The sequence below is a fragment of the Rhea americana genome, unplaced genomic scaffold, assembly GCF_003343005.1.
Source record: "Rhea americana isolate MKP2758 unplaced genomic scaffold, rheAme1 scaffold_100, whole genome shotgun sequence".
Classification (NCBI taxonomy): domain Eukaryota; kingdom Metazoa; phylum Chordata; class Aves; order Rheiformes; family Rheidae; genus Rhea; species Rhea americana.
In genome coordinates, this window is record NW_028185040.1 from 1,931,592 (window position 1) to 1,949,908 (window position 18,317).

Below are 18,317 nucleotides of genomic sequence, written 5' to 3' on the forward strand. Positions count from 1 at the left end.
AGAGAGCCATCAAAACCTGCGTACTGTTTTCAGCCATGGCCAATGGTCTAGAAAGAGTATAAGAGCATAGTAGTCAGGTATTGATCCTTCCCCAGAGGAGTTTTCCAGGAGTCCTACAAAAATTTCACAGCTCAAGGACCTTTACTGTATGTAAAAAAAAAAAAAAAAAAGAACTTTTATATGACTCCCCATTCCCATTGCATTCTTACTAAGATTTTGCCCATACCGGGGAATGTATTCTCTTTGGTTCTTCTCCAAAGTGTTCTGTGCCGTTTTCAGAGTATGTAAACACTGAAATAAAGCAGACGCATGACATTTTAGGATTAGTTTCACCTCAGCAGGATCACCTGCATTTTGTTAACCTCTTCCCTTTCCCCCTTACTTTCTTTCCATCCCTTCTTGTGCTCTCTTCTGAATCCTATTATACCCCAAACAAAAGCAAGTATGCCACTGAACTTGGCAGATGGTACTACACAATCCCTATCCTGAAGAATAAAATCCATAGATGAAATAAATAACCAAGGTTGCACAGCACTGGGAATAGAACCTTGGTGCCCCAATCACATTACTATTGAAAGTCTAGCAGTCTTTTTCCATACTAAATGTTGCATTATCATGTTTAGGATCTGCAGGATTTCTATTTAAAAGCAACTGCAAAACTTGATAAATGTAAATGAGCAACACAGATGGAAGTTTTTCTCCAAAAACCCCTTCTTCCCCCTGTTTGACTTTCTGTCTCTAAATTTTTGATGGTCTGCTTTGCTCTCTCCAGTCACCTCTGCTTTGGATCATCTCAGATTTGTTCCAGCTACTGCACTGAACACCCTACCTTCACCTCTGCTTTTATAAGATGTACCTGAAGTGTGGCTCACTGAGGACTTCTTTGCAACAGTTAGTGCTTTTAGGTGGGGATGAGATACAAGSTTGTACGTGTGAAAATTTGATACTAATTTACTAAATCAGAAACTCCACTAACTACTCAGGGAATAAGACAGCAGCCACAGTGCAGCAGCATCCAAYAGTATCTGCTGTCTAACTAGTTACACTCTCCTAATTGCTTCATGAGCTGACTAATGCTTGTCCTCAGTTTCTCTCCAGAAACYCACGGTGGCTTTACTACACTGACTGAATTCCTCCTTCACTTTCTAAGAATTGATTGATGTTTTCTGCTTCTGGATGAAGTCTCAGTACRATTTTAATAGCTGGAGTGTTCGAGCAGCTAGAGCTGTCAGTGTCTTCTCTTACTATTTACCTCTGCAGCCTTTATGTACAGAAGCTGGATTACATGGCCTCTAGTAACAATTTGGAAATCTCCAAAGCACTAACAAGAAGCCAGTTGATTGAGTGTATTTTCCTTTTGTTTTTCTGTGATACAGTTTCATATATTCAAGGGGAAATAAAAGGGTCAGGGAACCACCAAACTCCTGAATTTCCCTCCACCTCTGCTCTTTCATTTTCACTTGTTCACCTGTCCATCTATGAACATATTACTGTGGCTACTTTATATTGTAAATGACAGCCAGGCAAATAGTCTTTGAAGTTTTTATAGTTAGATAGTAAGGCTCTTTCTTTAATAGTAGAGAGATCTGTACTTAGATGTTGAAAAATGTATTGCTCCTGTTGTGAAAGAGGGAAGATCTGCCATTTTAGGCAGCCAGAGCATGCACATGGAAGAGAAAGGTGCAGTACAAAGTATCATGGAATGGTAAGGTTGGAAGGGACCTCTGGAGACCATCTAGTCCAACCCTCAGCATAGCMCATAGGGGGATTGAACCCACAACCTCAGCTTTAGCAGCACCATGCTCTAACCAACTGAGCTAAACCTGCCCCCGCAAACATACATCCATGAGCTCACACATGCACATAGACTCCAATAACAGAGAAAAGCTCATTAAACTGGGCTTTGCCAGGAGGGTATTCCACATTTGACTCAAGGAGGTAAATGCTCAAATCACTGTTGAAAATGGGCTCATACATGTCATTTAGAGTACAGTTTGGCCTGCAGGACTTCTGTTACTAATAGCAATTCACAGCAATGAAGAAGTATAACTGGTTTAGAGGAGACTGAGGGTTTGGAAATTATGCAAGACATCTTAGAGTTGTAAACTAAGCAGCTTCGCTACAGTATGTGTGYGAGTGTGTGAATGAGAGCAGCTTCCCTCTAAATTGCTGTCATCTATCTATAGATACGATTACGCTGCCACAKGTTTTGAGTCCTTCCACCCTTCTGTATGCTATGTTTTTTTTGATGTTTCCCTTTAAACAAAGAGACTCAAGTCTGCATTTTCCTAAAATCTTATTTGAAAGAGTCAGATTTATTATGGAAAAAAATAAAAAACCCCTAGAATGGACTTTATTCAGCAAGTATTAGTGTGGCACTGCCTGYCCAAGAAGTGGTGGAAAACCAAAGAAAAAGGAGTGGTGAATCACCCTGTAACAACMTTTTGAACTTGTTAAATTTTTAATCTCTGTTTAGCTCATAGTCTCTGGATATTACTAGGAAATGCATGAATCTGAAAGTCAGAGAGCTATGTAGTTCATGTCTCCACATAACAGAAATSCATCTATTTTCATATTTGTTTGCCCTAGCAGCAGCAGGAAAAAAAGAATGTGGAAATTTTGACAGCTGAAAAAAGGTTTTACCATTTCCATGGCTTGTGCAAACAGTATGGGCAGTTTATTAAAAATCTACCAAGGGGAAATTTTTGGAGCGTCTGATGCATAATTTATAGCCTGAGCCTCTGAAGGATGGATTGTAAAAAAGCCAATGCTGATCAAAGGAATTGTTAATGTGCCACGGAAGTTATTTGGAGGTTTGACACATGCTGAGTTTTTAAACTAATCTCTTTGAGTAAGTTCCTTGAATACCGTTCAGTGCATTCAGTGAATGCAGCTCTCATAGAAAAAAAGTTTATTTGGGAAATTACTGAACAACAATGAGAAAAAGTTATCTGAAAACTCAAATATGGCCACATTAATCTCAGGTGGGCAGGATTGTACAATGTGAAGTCTCCATCTTTTAACCAGGTCAGGTCAACTCACACTTTCAAAACGGAAAAGCTAAATACATTGTCTGGAGAAGGCAGATAACAAAGATGGGATGTTCACAAGATGGAAAGGAGAAAATGATTGAACATGATGAGAAGAAGTATAGGGCCAGGAGGAAAGGGAGGGCATAAGAAGGAGGTGGCATAAAAGAGGAACGGACAACGGCAATGTACATCTCAGCTGAGATCCAGCAAATCAGCCTCCACGTGCTGATCGAGAAGACACCAAAGTGATTTGGACCTGAAGCTTTGGTGAGTGCTCCAGACTTTTTTTTGTGCTTATTGCTTCTCTCACCGTGACTGAATTTGAGACCAGAGTCATCAATACCATCCCTCAGTGGTCAGATTTCATCACTTAGCTCTGGTCTTGAAATCCCATCATACCAATGCCATAAAAACATTAGTGCAAAGCAGACAAAGGAATTGGGCTATTAATATTACTGCGGCACATATTATAGCTGTACTGAGAGGTTGCAAATATGATCAAGATTCATTGTGCTGGATATTTTGCAGCCAAATGGTTATTATATGAATCAGTCCCTGTCCTAAAGAAATTATGGCATATAGACACAAGTAGACAAGTCAGACATACGGCAAGAGAAAGGAAATATTATTTTTGTTCCACTTCACCAATATGGAACTGAGGTATGTTAAGTGGTTAGTCTGAAGTCATGCTTGTGAAGCAGAAGAGCTAGAGAACAGACCTGAACCTTTGTCCAGTGTCAGGACACAACAAATTAAGAAAATCAGTGGCTTGGATCTCCTCTGAATGGCAAAGAGTGCTCGCCAGATTCTTACACTAACTGCTTGCCCCAAACTCCTCCTGCCTTCTTGACAAAAATACTGCTAAAACATGGTCATGCCAGAAAAAAAGTCTGAAATAGATTGTGCTCACACCTAGCACGCAGCCAATACACTTGAAGGTGCTAGGCTGGCCTGGGGGCACTCACCACTGTTGCTCCGTTTCCTGTTGATGTCAAGAGTGCCTCCAGAGCTATCAGCTTCTTCAGGAACTTCTGCCAGGTCAGAAGTCTGTGGATACAGAAAGAGAAAACAACATAGGATAAGTCAGAAAGTGATGRAAAGAAATAAAACTACACAAGAGCCTTCAGGGGAATGCAGCAATTAGGTGCTTTCAGAGAAGAGCAGAGAGCAGTGGGAGCCCAGAAAGACCTCCAGACCAAGTTCCCAGTCCAGAGTGCAAAAGATTTCTGCAGAGTAAAGTGAAGTGAAAGTTAAGGAGAAAGAGGACTATGCTAAACAATGTGGTCATCTGTACAAAATAGAAGGGAGCTGGGGGAATGTACAGATGCTGCAGGTATCTAGATAGTTGTCTAATGAATTCATTGACCATTAGTTGAAACCATTGACTATTAATTTATTAACCCTGAATAAAATAACTCAGTAAAATAACTCCAACTTAAGTGTGAATTTMATTCCTTTAACATGCTGTGAAAAAAGGAGCTAGAGTGTGAAGGAGCTGGTGAAGTCAGTCTTGAAATGTCTGCTCTCAATTTCTTTTTAAATAGTCATCTGTCTGGTATAGCGAAGACAAACGAAACTCAAGTAATTTTGTTATGATTACTATTATTTCTTATTTGTACCATATTAATGCCAGCCATGATTAGGGACCCATTGTTTTAGAGGTCTAGGAAAACATGGGATGACATAATCCCACTCCTCAGAAGTACACTCTGCATACAGCACCGGATTCCTCTGTCGAGTAGTTGGCTTCTCCTTGTATAGCCCRACAGGAACCAGGAGCTACTGCAAACAAGTCTGTCCAAACCTGACCTTAATGAGCTTCAATTTCTGAACTGTTCACCCATGACTTTTTTGGTTGAAGCATCTTTTAGAATCTTAAAAAGAARTTTTCAAATCCAAGAGTCAGATGATTTTCACAGTCCAAAAAACTGTAAGTCCTTGTATACAGCTAAGCTTTATTTATTTGTTTTTAACAAGATTTTAAGACATACTGAAGTATTTAACTTAATTATTCCATGACACTCTAGAATTACACTGTGCACACAGCTCTACTCACTGCTTTGCAGCTCTTTGCCTGCATTGTGGGAAGAAAAACTAGATCAGGAATATTCACCATTGTTGTTCAAGGAGAACAAAATCTGGATTGTTTCATAGTTCTCTATACATTTTTTTCCTTTTTCTAACTTTGATAACAAAGTTTTTTTTTTCTTTTTTCTTTTTTTTTGGGGGGGGAAAGCACTTTGAAAATTAAATATCTTAAATTAAATATGGACAGTTGGCAGTAAGTAGATTTATGCCACAGAAATATTGTGATTATTTAATTTCCCTTGCTATTATCACAGCCTTCTATTTTATTGTTCTGTTATATATTGTTATTAGACTATGCCTTCTGGACCAGGTGATGCTTGTCTTGCATCTTGCATAAATGGGTTATTCCTGTATGAGAAGGCATTGCAATAGAAATACTAGCAAGGAGAGAGGGTAAAGCAGACCTTGGGATTCCGAGCTGATAGGTGGTGAGGAAAGAAAAGATTGACTTGGTTGAAACAGTAGGTCACAGCTATTTTTCAGCTATTTACTATGGCATGATCCTCAGCTCCAYAAACTAGCTTCATAACTGCTGATTAGCTAAGTACTTTGCTGTGTATTATTGTGTATGGAAGTGCAATGACCATCTCTTCAGCACAGCCTGATCCAAAACCACCTGAAGTAACCTCAGTTACCTTTAATAACTTTTCTGTCAGGAGATGTATGACAAATAGTCTAACAGAAATGACAGACTTACAAAACTGTGAGCTGATCCATCAAACACTAACAAGAACTGATATCACATTTACATCACCTCAAGTGACTCTCTGCATAAATGTAGGTTGCAGAAGCACACTTCAAGGGAAGCAGTAGCTAGTAAATCTGGAACATATGGCCGTTTTCTTGTACGGGAGATGCAGTATCCAGGCTGAAAATCACATTGGGTGCATCCACCCTGCTCAGCCGTGTTAAAAATACCTTGGCTGGTTCAGAGTAAGATGGTATCTCTATATGGTGCACAGACCCGAGCTATAATACTGGAAGCTGTGTGGCTGTAGGTGCAGAGCATGGCTCCTGAGCTAATTGCCTTTGCTTTTAATTAGCTTGGCATCACATGCAACGGAAGTAGCTACACTGYTCCCACCCAAAGCTAACTCTTTAATAGCTTGGGTGCTGCCTGAGAGRTGTGGTAGGATCCCAGATGTCACCATGTTACTGGTGTCCCTGGTTTGGTCCCGATGGCAGATCCCAGAAGCACCCTCTGTCTCCCTGGGCTGGGGCAGGCCCCCACCGAAGAGACACAGTGCTGCTCTGTGTCAGCTCCCTGCTCTGGCCACCAGTCAGATCCTGCTCCTGTGTCACACATCATGGTTATCAAGCTCCGTGGCCCCATTATTTGGATCAGGGTTGTGCCTGGTTTTTATCCTTGTCTCAATGCACAGGCTTGCACTGGCAGAAATTATAGTTTCTCATATCTGTTTATTCAGCCCTCTAATGTTTTCTCTTTTCCATACACTGACAAGCGTCACATTCTCTCTCAGTCTGCGTACCCTGGAGAAATTCCCATAATGAAACAGCATTCCTTGTTCTACACCCACACCCCACCTAGTTGTGATCAGCTCTCTAGGGCAAGCTGACACAGCGCTCACGATTTCTATGCCTGAATAGTCATTCATAATTCAACATAATGCTTTATTGATTCAGAAAGCAATAATTACATTTGTAGAACTTCTGTTTCAAAATAAATTAAATAATTGAAAGAACAAACTGTAATCACTATGTGACAGGTGCGAGAGTCACTTTGAATTTAAAAAAAAAAAGAACAAAAATTACCCCGCTCTTTTTAAGGCAAAAAATAAGACTAGATGAAGGACATGTCCTGTAATAACTCCCTTGCAGATTTTGCTTGGTCCGTGTTTGAATTTGTATGTCTTCTTTCCATCTGAGACAAATTAACATCTGTTTAGAGACCACCTGTACCATCTGAGGCTATACTTCAGCAATGTCAAAGAATATACATTTTAAGTGCCAGTGAACCTTTGTACTTAACATAGATAGATTTTAGCCCAAGCTTAAATTAAACACATTTGCTCTGAGGCCTGGAAATGAAGYGCCATCGCATCTCTGTGTCTGGGGTGAATTTAATTCTGAGAGGAGTAGTGGAGCAGGAACTGCCACTCGGAGAGACTGTCAGATAACCTGGGTCTGATTTTCAGAAATGACAATCAGCCTTTGTTTCCAGTGGATTCAGTTCTGATTTTATTTGTTTGAATGATGTCTTGGAAAAAGAGGCTCAAACATAGGCTTAGATGYCTGTTCATGTGAGTGGGAGGGTATGAGATGTTCCCTCAACCTCRTGAATGAGCTGCTGACAGCATGGGCCCCAATAGCATTGAAATACTGATCTCCTTACACAAATAGTCAAGCAGCACTGTTCACAGAATCACAGAATAGTTGAGGTTGGAAGGGACCTCTGGAGATCATCTATTCCCCCTCCTTCCCCCCCGACTCAAGCAGGGTCACCTACAGCACATTGCACAGGATTGTGTCCAGGTGGGTTTTGAATATCTCCAGTTGTTGAACTAGGTATGGATTTGGCAAAGGCAAGTTTAAGAGAGAATCTTTCTTCCCTTATGCTCCTCTTTCATATCCTGCCATGTCTTGAAGAGGGTGAATTTCATGACAAAAGACAGTGAATGACAGGGACTGAGGCAAAGGTGAGGATACATCGAACTGAGCACACAAACCCTCGCCTTGGAGTTTTGAGGTGAGAAGCCCACATCTGCAATGTGTCCCTCACTAGCCTATGCTGGGCAGGAATGCAGGCATGAGTTCATCACCCTGTTGCAGTAGCAACAACTTCATTTTGGCTGGGCTTGAATAGTGGAGATGATTGTACTTGCAGATTTAGGCTCTGAGGACTCCAACCCATCCTTAACGCTAGTGTGTAGGGTTAAATGTCCACTGTTAACAGCAGGATGTGTCCATTCTGGCTGCAAGGCTTTTGTTCAGAACAAAAGGTGTAAGTGTTGCTTTAGAATTACGTATTTCACAGCTAAATACCTATGTTCCACTTTTACACAGATATTTAACATCAAAAATGACATACAATTTTCAAATCTAATAAAAGAAGATTATTCCACTACTTAATCTGAATTTTTCTTTTTCTCAAGAGATACTTAAAACCTGAGCTTACAAGAATAAAGTGTTTGGTGGTCCCATTTTGTGAGCTGGGAATGAGATATTTCTTTTTGTTTAAGAGCTTAAAATACAAATTTTGTGAACTTTGATATGAACTCCTGTGAATGGATATGTGCCACTCCTCCACGAAAGAAAAAAAAAAAAAAAAAAAGGCAGGAGGACATGAGATACTTACAGAGTTCCTGTTAGGAGAATCAGATCCACTTCCAGAGCTGCTCTTCTTGGTTTTCTGAGCTAAGGAAGTCCCAAAGCGGAGAGTTTCGTAGACAGGGTCAACCTTATTGCCACAGGCTGCAACAAAAGGAGCAAAACACACATCAACACATCGAAAACATTCCCTGTTATGTTCCTACTCCACTTGGAGAAACATATCTTTAGCAACTCTTTGGGATGTATGTTGAGAAATACAAGTTGAGAGGTTATCCTGAGAAAAAGTACTTAATAAACTTACAGGAAATAGCTTTTGCTAGTGACTTTTTTGCTGTCTCTCTGCTCCCATAAAAGTCATCCTTCCTTCACGCAGGCTCTTCAGGTCTCCATCCTTGCCTCATCTCTCCTCATCTGCAGTCTTCCTTCCTTAATCACCATTTATGGAGCCTACACCAACTTTAATTTGTGTTTAATGCCTGTTCCTACCATTCACCTCTTGGATCACTCTGAGCACTGGATGCTTGGAGGTAAATATCTGCATTGTGCCTGGGCTTCGCTGCGGTGTGGGTGGGCCATCACCTTTATGCCATCTACCTTCTCAGTGCTGTTACTCAGCTAATTCTGGGTAAACAGGGTGTTCTGGATCTTCCTAGAGAGGCACCAACATCACTGCCGTCGGGATATGTGGGATCTGGAGGCAGATGTGAGAAAACACCTGTTTTGGGGAATGCACTTCAGACTCCTTAACTCAATCTGAGTGTAGCCAGAAATGCCTCCATCCCCACTGATATATTCATTTCTGYCTCCCACTCTACTTAGCTGGCCCTGACATCATCCCCCATTGCAGCTAAAYGGGCATCTTTGATTGGCATGAATACATCTGGTTTAAACCCTCTTAAATATACTGTGTTATTAGACCGCAGCTTTCTCTGGGGTACAAGATAGTAGCCCCTTAGAATACAGTGAGTTTGTAACATTGTACAGAAAGCAGGAAATTTTGGCCAAAGTACTGAGAAAATACATTTTGAATCCTGAGCACAGCAAAACACACTTCATTTTCAGCCAGAGTCTGCTCAAAAAGTTTTGATTTTTTGATGAAAAGGACAGATGTTTTTCAGAAACAGAATCTTAGATGAATCCCACATAATTGACTTTTTTTTTTCAATTTCAGAAAAAAAAAGCTGACTAAGCTGACTCAATGTTCACAGACATGTCATTTTAAACTGACTGTTTAGTTTTGGCTTTCATTTTTGCACTGCCAGGCTGTGCACTGGTCAGATTGCCTTGAGGGAAGAATTTTTTCCAAAAAGAACTCAACATTTCCATTACAAAWTTTTTCTTTACAGGAATTTGGTAAAGCAGTGAAAAAAAATCTGCTCTTTTAGATACTTGAACAGTGTGTAGCAATGCTCAACACGGAAAAAAAAAAAGGAAAGTGAGAAGTGTGGGTGGAGAAGGATAGGAAGCTAACAAAGTCCTACAAGGGACCTCAGACCAATGGCTTGAATAGTCACCTGCTGTTTTAATATAACTATCTCTCATCTGGTTCTTCCCGGCTCAAACCTTTAGCTCAATATGCCAGTTTACTCCATTTTTTACTCCTACCTTGAGCTCAGGTCATTATTATTATAAACACAGGCATTGCTAACAGGTTATTTGCACGGTGCTTTGAATGAGACGCACGATAAACACACCCGCTCCTCTTCCAGCTTTGTATCTTTGAAGCGGTCCTTTTCTGGGCTGGCAGAAGGACATCCAGTCACCGAAAGGAGCTGGAAGGCTGCTGCGGGCAAATGCCACGGCGGGGAGTCTGCCGCTGCTGTTGCATGGCACCGCCAAAGGGAGACTGAAGGGAAAAGCAAYCAAAACCTACCAATAGGCATCACTTCTTTGATGCAGCCAAACTGTTCGTGAATGAGTAGTGGCGAGCTGTAGTACCGTCGAAATCCCTTCGGCTGGAGGGAGAGAAAGCGGAAACACGTGAAGTGCGGCGCTGCCATCATYTAGCCACAGAAATAACCTTGGCTTTTTGGCCCATGGCAGAACAGTAGCTATTTCTCACGGTAAAGCCTGGTGAGGCTGGTAAGCTACCTGCTGTTGTTGAATCACTGTGGGGTGTGGAGAGCAGGGATTCATCTGTTTTTTTCTGCTGGAAAAAAACTAATTTTCTATACTTATCTGGGAGGAGAAGCGGGGGGGGGGGGGTGTCATTTTCAAGCCCTCTGTTACTTTTGCCTGGCACAATTGCATAGCTAGTTAGCTGCAGCAGAAGGGCTGAATCACTGGAGTTTCTAGAAAGCKCCACRTAATGTAATASGCTAAMGTAAGAATATATGAAGAGTGAAGGTGCACTGGTTTGCATTTGCAGACCATGCACCCATCCTTTCCCCACCCTAACTGCAAATCCCCATGCTCCCATGGATCCGTGTGTGAAAMCCCAGAAACGTAGAGGCTTTCTATAGATTTTTCTAAAGTCTGCTGCTTACTGACTGCAGCTTCCACTGTTTTTTGGTCTTGCAAGTTCAAAAGACTCCCCAGATCATCATCATGTCCCCTAAATGCCAATTTACAGAGAAATGCACTGGAGCAACTTAAGCCATGCCATTAAGGAATAACACAGTATGGTGAATCTAGATGCCTTATGCCACTCTAAAAACTGTTCTTAAAAGATTAAATATTTTCTGTTACTTCTTGATTTATTACCTCAACTAGCAAATGCCTCAGTCAAAGGTGAGCATTYAACATGATGGTGCTAACACATAAATCTTCAGCAATGCCCTTTAAGCTATTAGGGTTTCATGAATGTCCCCTMCATTTTCTAATAATCACCCACTGCACAGGCTGTGAGAACCATTAGCCGCTGGAAAAGCCTCATGAGGATATGCTTATTAGTAGTACCCTWCATCCAGAATGTATTATAAAATCATATGGAACTAGTTCTATTAAGAGTGAGCAGCAGTATGGATTGAGAAGAAATGAGAGGTTGGATAAATTCAGTTTTTGCAGGAATAAATCCTAGATTCCCTAGCCATGGTTGTCCCAAACAAATTCGGACACAACATGAGCCCATAAAACTCCCCTGACATTGCTGGGCTTCTTCCTGCTGTAAATTTTTCCTCATCTTTTCTGCTTTTGTAAATTAGTGACCACAAGAGCTGGGACTGGAATCAAGCATCGTGTGAAACAATTCATCTGATTTAGTATTTGGCTTGTCCCAGACCTGCAGTGAGCTCATTCAGCTCCTTATAGACTGATTTCCCATTCCAGAATGCCTCACACTAGGTCTATGATGAAGGTTTAAATGCATAAAGTTTGCCTCAGGTGTATAACCAACAATAGGATTTCCCAAATACACTTGGAAAARAAGATCTTTCCAGAGAGATGGATTTTTTAGTCCTTTTGAAGTGAATGTCTGCTTTTGTCATCATTGAACACAACATGGCTATTTCTTTTTAACTCAGATTTGTCTTAGGTACCTTCATTTGGCATGTACTTGTAACAAAATGGAGAACATCTGAAAAGTGAATATTTGCAACCAGTTTTCATATTCTATACCGTCATTTTCCCAAATTTTTCTCCAAAGGAAACTAAAGAATCATATTTCTATAAAAAGAGCCAGCAAGCTGGGTTAGACTAATCTCAGATGTAGTGTTCTGCCTTTGCCAACACAACAATTTGACGCTCAGAAGGTGACGCAGGTGCTAAGGAGTTGTTTTAGGGGGGCAAGTCTCCTCCTAATCCCTCCTGCTGAAAAAATGCTTCAAACCCTGCTCTGTGTCTCCATGAAACATGCTTTGTTTTCTCATTAAACTGAACTGCATTTTTTTGTAAAGCTCTAACAGTGGAAAAAACAGTAATATATAATTTGAAGGATTTTTCATTTGTTAAACTCCACTGAAATAGGGTCACTAATTTATAGCATCATCTGTAGATATTTTCACTTCAGAGACTACAGCAAGCATAGTTTAAAGCACAGAAATTAATTCTGATATTTAGTTAAATTTAAATTACGTGACCTTGTAGTCACATCCATAAAGCAGAACCGATTTACGTTGTAGCATGCTGTTCAGGTTCCTAAGTACTAGTAATTGCCCAAATTTATAATAAACCACCACCTGGCATTACTTTTCCCACCAAAGTGACATGGTCTGCGTTCAGTTTTGTTAATGCACCAGCTAAATACRGGCCAGAAGGTGACGCAGAGAAAGCGAGTGGCTCGGGGGCGGGCTGGTGTGCCAGGCTGCCCGGTCTGCCCTGAGCCGCTCACTTACCAGCTTGCCCATGCAGCGCTGCTGTCCAATACTGTCGGCGCACTTGTGGTGGATGCTCATCTTGCAAGCCTTGCAGCGCAGTCCATGCTTCGCAGTTGTCCCTGTGAAATGCACGGAGACGATTTAATTAGGTAAAATCAATAGTTTCCATGCATTTAACGAATGACCTGAAAGACCCGATGGGGGAGGTCAGTTGCAGCACTGTAAATATTGACAATAGCTTTTATCTTGCCTACTTTGTTTTATATACATACATACACGCACACATTTTCTTTTCAGCCTCTCTATTTTAGGCACTTCCCCCCCAGGCCCTATCCTAGGCCAATGCTACCTTTGGATATATGCTGAATTAGTCTCTGTTGGGTCACGCTCCTACCAGTGCTGCCTCTGCCTCACGAGCATCAGCTCACCGGGTCAAAGCCGGCTATGCATTTCGAGGGGGTCTGAGTTGAGAGCGGCACAGGGTCTGCAGGAGGAGCCTCCAGCACTGGGGCTGCCCTGGGCAGGCAGCCCATCCGTGCACCACTGGTTTWGGTGGCACCAGTGGCATGTGAGTGGGCTGGCTGGCCGGGCCTGGCTCCTCTTGGAGGCTCCTGCGCTTTCCCGTGGCAGGTCCTCCACCCCGGTGTGGGGGCGGCAGGAAGGGCTCCGTGTGCCTGGTGAGTATCTGGTATCTCCCGGAGCAGGGYGGCGAGGATGCCCTGGGCCTGAAGAAGACCTCTCCCACTCAGACGGCAGTAGCTCTGCGTTATCTTCAGCATAGATCTCCTCTTAAATGACCAAGCGCGTGTCTCTGCTTCCAGGCAGGAGCAGTCACTCTTATTCATGCACCCCATAAGACTTCCTGAACTACACAGTAGCATTTAGGCTGCAGCAACTTCCCCGCCTCCCCTCACAAGACTGTAAAACTGGAATGAGTAAACAACATGCTAGTTCATTATCATCTACTATGAGAATGAGTAAGGAACAAGGTAGGAAAAAAAAATCTCTTGACATTTTAAACTGGCCCTCATTAGTCAGACACGATAGGAATATTAGTCAGAAGAGTCCTACATCTGAAAGCGTTCATGTAGCTGTTGGTTATTTGAGTAGTCACGGCCATGTACACACTGCTGATTTAATTTGATGAACTGCTACTTTTGAAAGAAGCACTTCAGGGAAGGGGGCATCAAGTTGGTGACAAAATATGAGCACTGACAGTGCTGTTTTGGGGGGAAGTGGACCCTGAAGCAGCAGCTTTCAAGGTGAGCAGCATCCTGAGGTGGCCCTGTGGGCTGGGGTACAAGCATTTCACTTCTGTCCCCCGTAAGGTGAGATAACAGTGTCTTCTACTGCAACCGATGGGAGTGAATGGGGCTGGACCGGACATTAGTCAGGGGAAAGTTTCATTCAGCACAAGCCGTCAGTGCCTGGCAAAGAGGCCACGCTCTGCTATTTGACGGCTGACTGGAGAAGCTGAAGAGGCAGCTAATCCAGACACATTACGTCTCCGGCACTGAAGAGCCCTTCTCTTCTGGAGCGCTCCTTTCCCATCTCCCCTGAGTTGTGGGGCGCATCGCCCGATGGGTCACCAGCCTGCCCCGAGCRCTGCCCGCGTGGCCGAGCTGGTGCACAGAGGCTTGCACATCGCCGCTTGGGTACCCGCAGGCATCTGCCCCCATCCCTGGCATCGTTTCTCCTAGTAAACAGAGGATATGCTAGAAAAATACATCCCTGTTTTTCTTTTTCTTTGCTGTGCAGTTGCAGTTGGCTTGGTGTGTTGTGAGCATGAGGATTTTTCCAGTTATATATTGGTCCTTTCCAATAACTTACACTCAAACCAATATTRACTTCTGTGGTGTGTGCTTATATTACTGAGGATGAAACACTGAATCATCCTTCTTGGTGGTCAGTGACCAATACTGAAAGCAATGAGAAAACAGGATGTTGTTCACATTATTTTATAGTGTGGAATGAGAAAGGAAAATGGCATAACATTGTGCCTACACAAYGCATATTTAATATCACTGTTTATACTGGGTCTGATCCTCGTCTCAATTCCACTAGTCTATGCTGGCATAAATCCTACTTGCTTTATCAGTCAGTTCCCCAGTCCTCTTTGCTATCTATTCCAGCTATTTTAATTTGGCATTACATGCCAGATATTGATATTTACATGTTACAAAGATATGATCACAAAAGATACTCACTGGTTGATGTAACTGCACATCCAAATGAGGTGCAAAATGAATGCAAAGTATCTATGCTACTTTCAGTAAACAAAACCCAGCTCTTTCAGAATAGACATCTGTGATCATACAAAAGTGAGCTACAATCAACTTAAGAAAATAATTTACAGAAGAGCAACATTTTATATTTCATTTATATTTCTATTGCTGAATACCATTAGTTACTTATGAGCACATAAGTAGTAGCTTTAAAGACAGGAAAAGTAATTCAGTCACGCACATGAGTCTACAAGACGTCTTTACAAATCAAAATGAAATTGCCTTTAACTACCCAAAGCTTCAATCTCTAATTCGTTGCCGTTTCTAACTACTTAGTTTACCGTGTGACCAGGCAGCCTAGATRTAATTCGCATGCGTCTCCCTGCTTCCCTTTGTGGAATAACCAAAAGGCTTAAAGAAGAGTTTATTCTGTATTGACACTTAACTACCATACCCCCAAGCTCTGAAAAAGGCATTTCTGCAGAATGTAYGTTCTTTTTCCCCCAGGATAACTCTTTCTTTTCCAATTTCTGATCTCCATCATCTTAAATYAAACCTGCTCAGGAAATCACAGCTAAGCACTTCAAAACTGTGTGCCAGAGTTTAGACAACTACACATTGGTAACGTTTGCCCAAAATGTCCCTGAAATTCAAAGATGAGATGCGGCCACAGCTCACACGATGAGAAAGACCAGAGCCACATTCATTCCAGGCATGTAATGCCATGACCAAGGCTTGATCTGTTGTGCTGGTTTTTGCCGTCACATGTAAGCAAGCTTGTTGGCGTTGCAGTTGCCTGAATGGGGCTGATTTTGAAAGGCATCTCTGTAGCATGAAATGAGGAAAAAAAAAACAGAACATGGACCTTTCTTACACACAGATCTTTCATATAAACCATAAAGCTCCATGACTGCGGCGACGGGGGGGGGGGGGGGGGCGCAAAGCTATGCTAGTATGACAGAAATATTTCATTATGTCTAAAGCAGTTGCACAGAATATAGGAATATTAGGAACGTAGCATATAGAAATATGATTTGCAAATAAATTTCCCTAGGGAGCATGGGAAAGCTGGGAATTCATTGTGAATATACATTAAATAACAGTAAATAAATGTTATTGATAACCAAAAGTAYAAATGCTAATAATAATGCTGATGCTAATAATAATAATGACACACGGGGCAGACTAGCTGAGGGGAATTTGGATAGTTTCCCTTATCTCCTATAGGGCACCAGGACGTGTTTGAAGTTGAAAGTCTCTCTGCTCTGTGCTTATTCCCTCCGGGTTAATCTTTCTGCAGAGCGAAGGACGGGGCAGGGGAAAAAACAGAGCGAGAGTGGCGATGGCTGCTGCAGTATCCGGAGGGGGCGGCGTTGCTGCAGGACCAGGGAAGTCTGGAATGATGAAACGCTGCCCGCGCGGACTCCTGGTGAACGCGCTCCTCTGATTGCCTGCAGGCCTGGTCATCGCTCTCTCTTTGCTTCCTGCCTCCTAAATAGCTGACAGTCTGATTGCAGGCTACCATTTATTCCCATTAGCAGATATGCCTCTAAGCCAACCTTAAAGCACAGCTGGAAGCAACCAGCATAAAGCACTCACTGAAATGTCTTTACCTACCAGAAGCATGCCAGTCACTTYAATTTACGGTGCATCAGAAATAGAGGAACAAAAGGTTTAGCAACAAAACTAAACTTTGAGCACACTAACTACTTTTTGCTCTGGTTTTCTTTCAAAGGAGGAGACGATTAACAGCTTTGGCAGCATTTTTATTATCACCTTGAGAAAGTAAGCATTTCCCCCTCTCCTCCCTCTTCCCGAAAGACCCTTATAAAGGTTACTGAATCAAATCGTTAAGCGCTGCGCGTGCCAGAATGAAGGTCCCATTTGGATTGCAAGCGGGTGATGTGACTGCTGCTGTTTTTACGCTAGGCACGCTTCTTCATTCAGCGGCCAGGGCGGACAGCGTTCAATGAACGGGCAGCTCTATTCACTGCCGCTTTTTTAGCTTCACCATTCAGCGTGCGTCCTCACGCATCACCTCCCAAGCATCGGGTTAGTCCCTTTCCTAATGCAGGGTGATTAATAGCCTCACGGGCTTTCCTACGGGCCCGCTGTCATGGTCTCTTTAGGCCTCGCGACACGAGCTCGTTTGACAGAGCTTGCATGGCGCAGCTCCCAGGTGAGGGAGTAATGGGCAAAACTGTCACGGGTGTCACTGCCAGTGACAATTTGGCCCCAAAGCTGGYGTCTAGGCTGTAAAAATTACGAGCTGCCAATACTGGAGTTTTAGAATGGAAAATACTACACACATTTTGCTGACTTGTAATGTCCATTACCTGTCAATTTAGTCATGAAATTCATGTACGTATAAAAACACACACATACATGCACGTGCACATGTGTGCTCTGCGTCGTATCTGTTAACGTACCTAACGATTTTCTCACTATGGGTAAAGTCTGCTATTCTTTTGYAAATAAAAAAAAAAGTAAAACTGCAAAGCAAACAATCCTATTTAGTGTGRGAGTTTCACTGTCAACAAATGAGGGAATTTCACATCAGGATACCCAAGCAGCTCTTAAATAAACTTGCAAATGAGGTTCTGTTGCTGTCATTTTCTTCAGATACCAGCTAACGCGTTCAGACATCTGGCACTGGAAGGTCACAATGTTTTGAAAAACAGGTCATGTTTAATAATACCTTGCCAGAAATACTCTATGACTGGGTCAGCTCCCACCTGAATATCTAAACTAGGGCTAGATCTTTCGGAAATTTCACAGAAAATTGATTCTTAARCTGTTCTGATGATCTGACCCTAGATTCGACAGGAGCACGCACTGCACCACTTTTGCATATCTAGATCTTTTTTGGAGGAACCCAGGTAGGAACAACACATCTGAATATAGGCGAATGGGAAGCTTAGCAGGAAGAAAGAGACAAAGGAGACAGAAAAGGGCAAAATTTGATTCCAGGTCTTAATATCTGTCTCTCTCATAAAAGTAACTTGGTAGCTATTTTRTATTTCAGGAAAATTACATTTATCCCAAAGAAGGTAAATGAGAATTAGGTTTGTCACATGCTTGCAAAAAGAACCTTTATCATCTTCTTGGCCAGCATGATTATGGCCATGACATTGTAGGCTGGTTCTTTATGCTCGTTGTTTCAAGATCAAAGTAAGATTGATAGCCAGTGAAGGAGAAGGACTTTTACAGCCTGGAGAAATTTGAAAAGAAAACGCAAATATTGGTAACAACATGACATTACGCTGACTGCATGAAGATAACTATATTGGGCACTCATGTTGAAGAAAAGAAAAAGGGGTAAAAAAATCTGGATACATGGGAAATTTGCATCTGTAGCAGTAAGAGAGAGGGAGTAAGAGGAAGGGAGCGACGCAGATCAACTGCCACCTCAGCTAATCCAGCTGTGA

The 18,317-nt window shown here is 42.2% G+C and overlaps 1 protein-coding gene across 2 annotated transcripts in view; it reads right to left on the bottom strand.

Annotated features, from left to right (window-relative positions):
- Positions 1 to 18,317, bottom strand: part of STAC (SH3 and cysteine rich domain) — a 74,453-nt gene that overhangs the window by 18,446 nt on the left and 37,690 nt on the right. For both annotated transcript variants that reach the window (XM_085304155.1, XM_085304161.1), the window contains exons 3-7: positions 12,683 to 12,783; positions 10,285 to 10,366; positions 8,437 to 8,552; positions 3,998 to 4,079; positions 227 to 291 (exon numbers count right to left, since the gene is read on the bottom strand). In XM_085304155.1, coding sequence (XP_085160281.1) covers positions 227 to 291; positions 3,998 to 4,079; positions 8,437 to 8,552; positions 10,285 to 10,366; positions 12,683 to 12,783 — 446 coding nt within the window. The remainder of the gene's footprint in view (positions 1 to 226; positions 292 to 3,997; positions 4,080 to 8,436; positions 8,553 to 10,284; positions 10,367 to 12,682; positions 12,784 to 18,317) is intronic.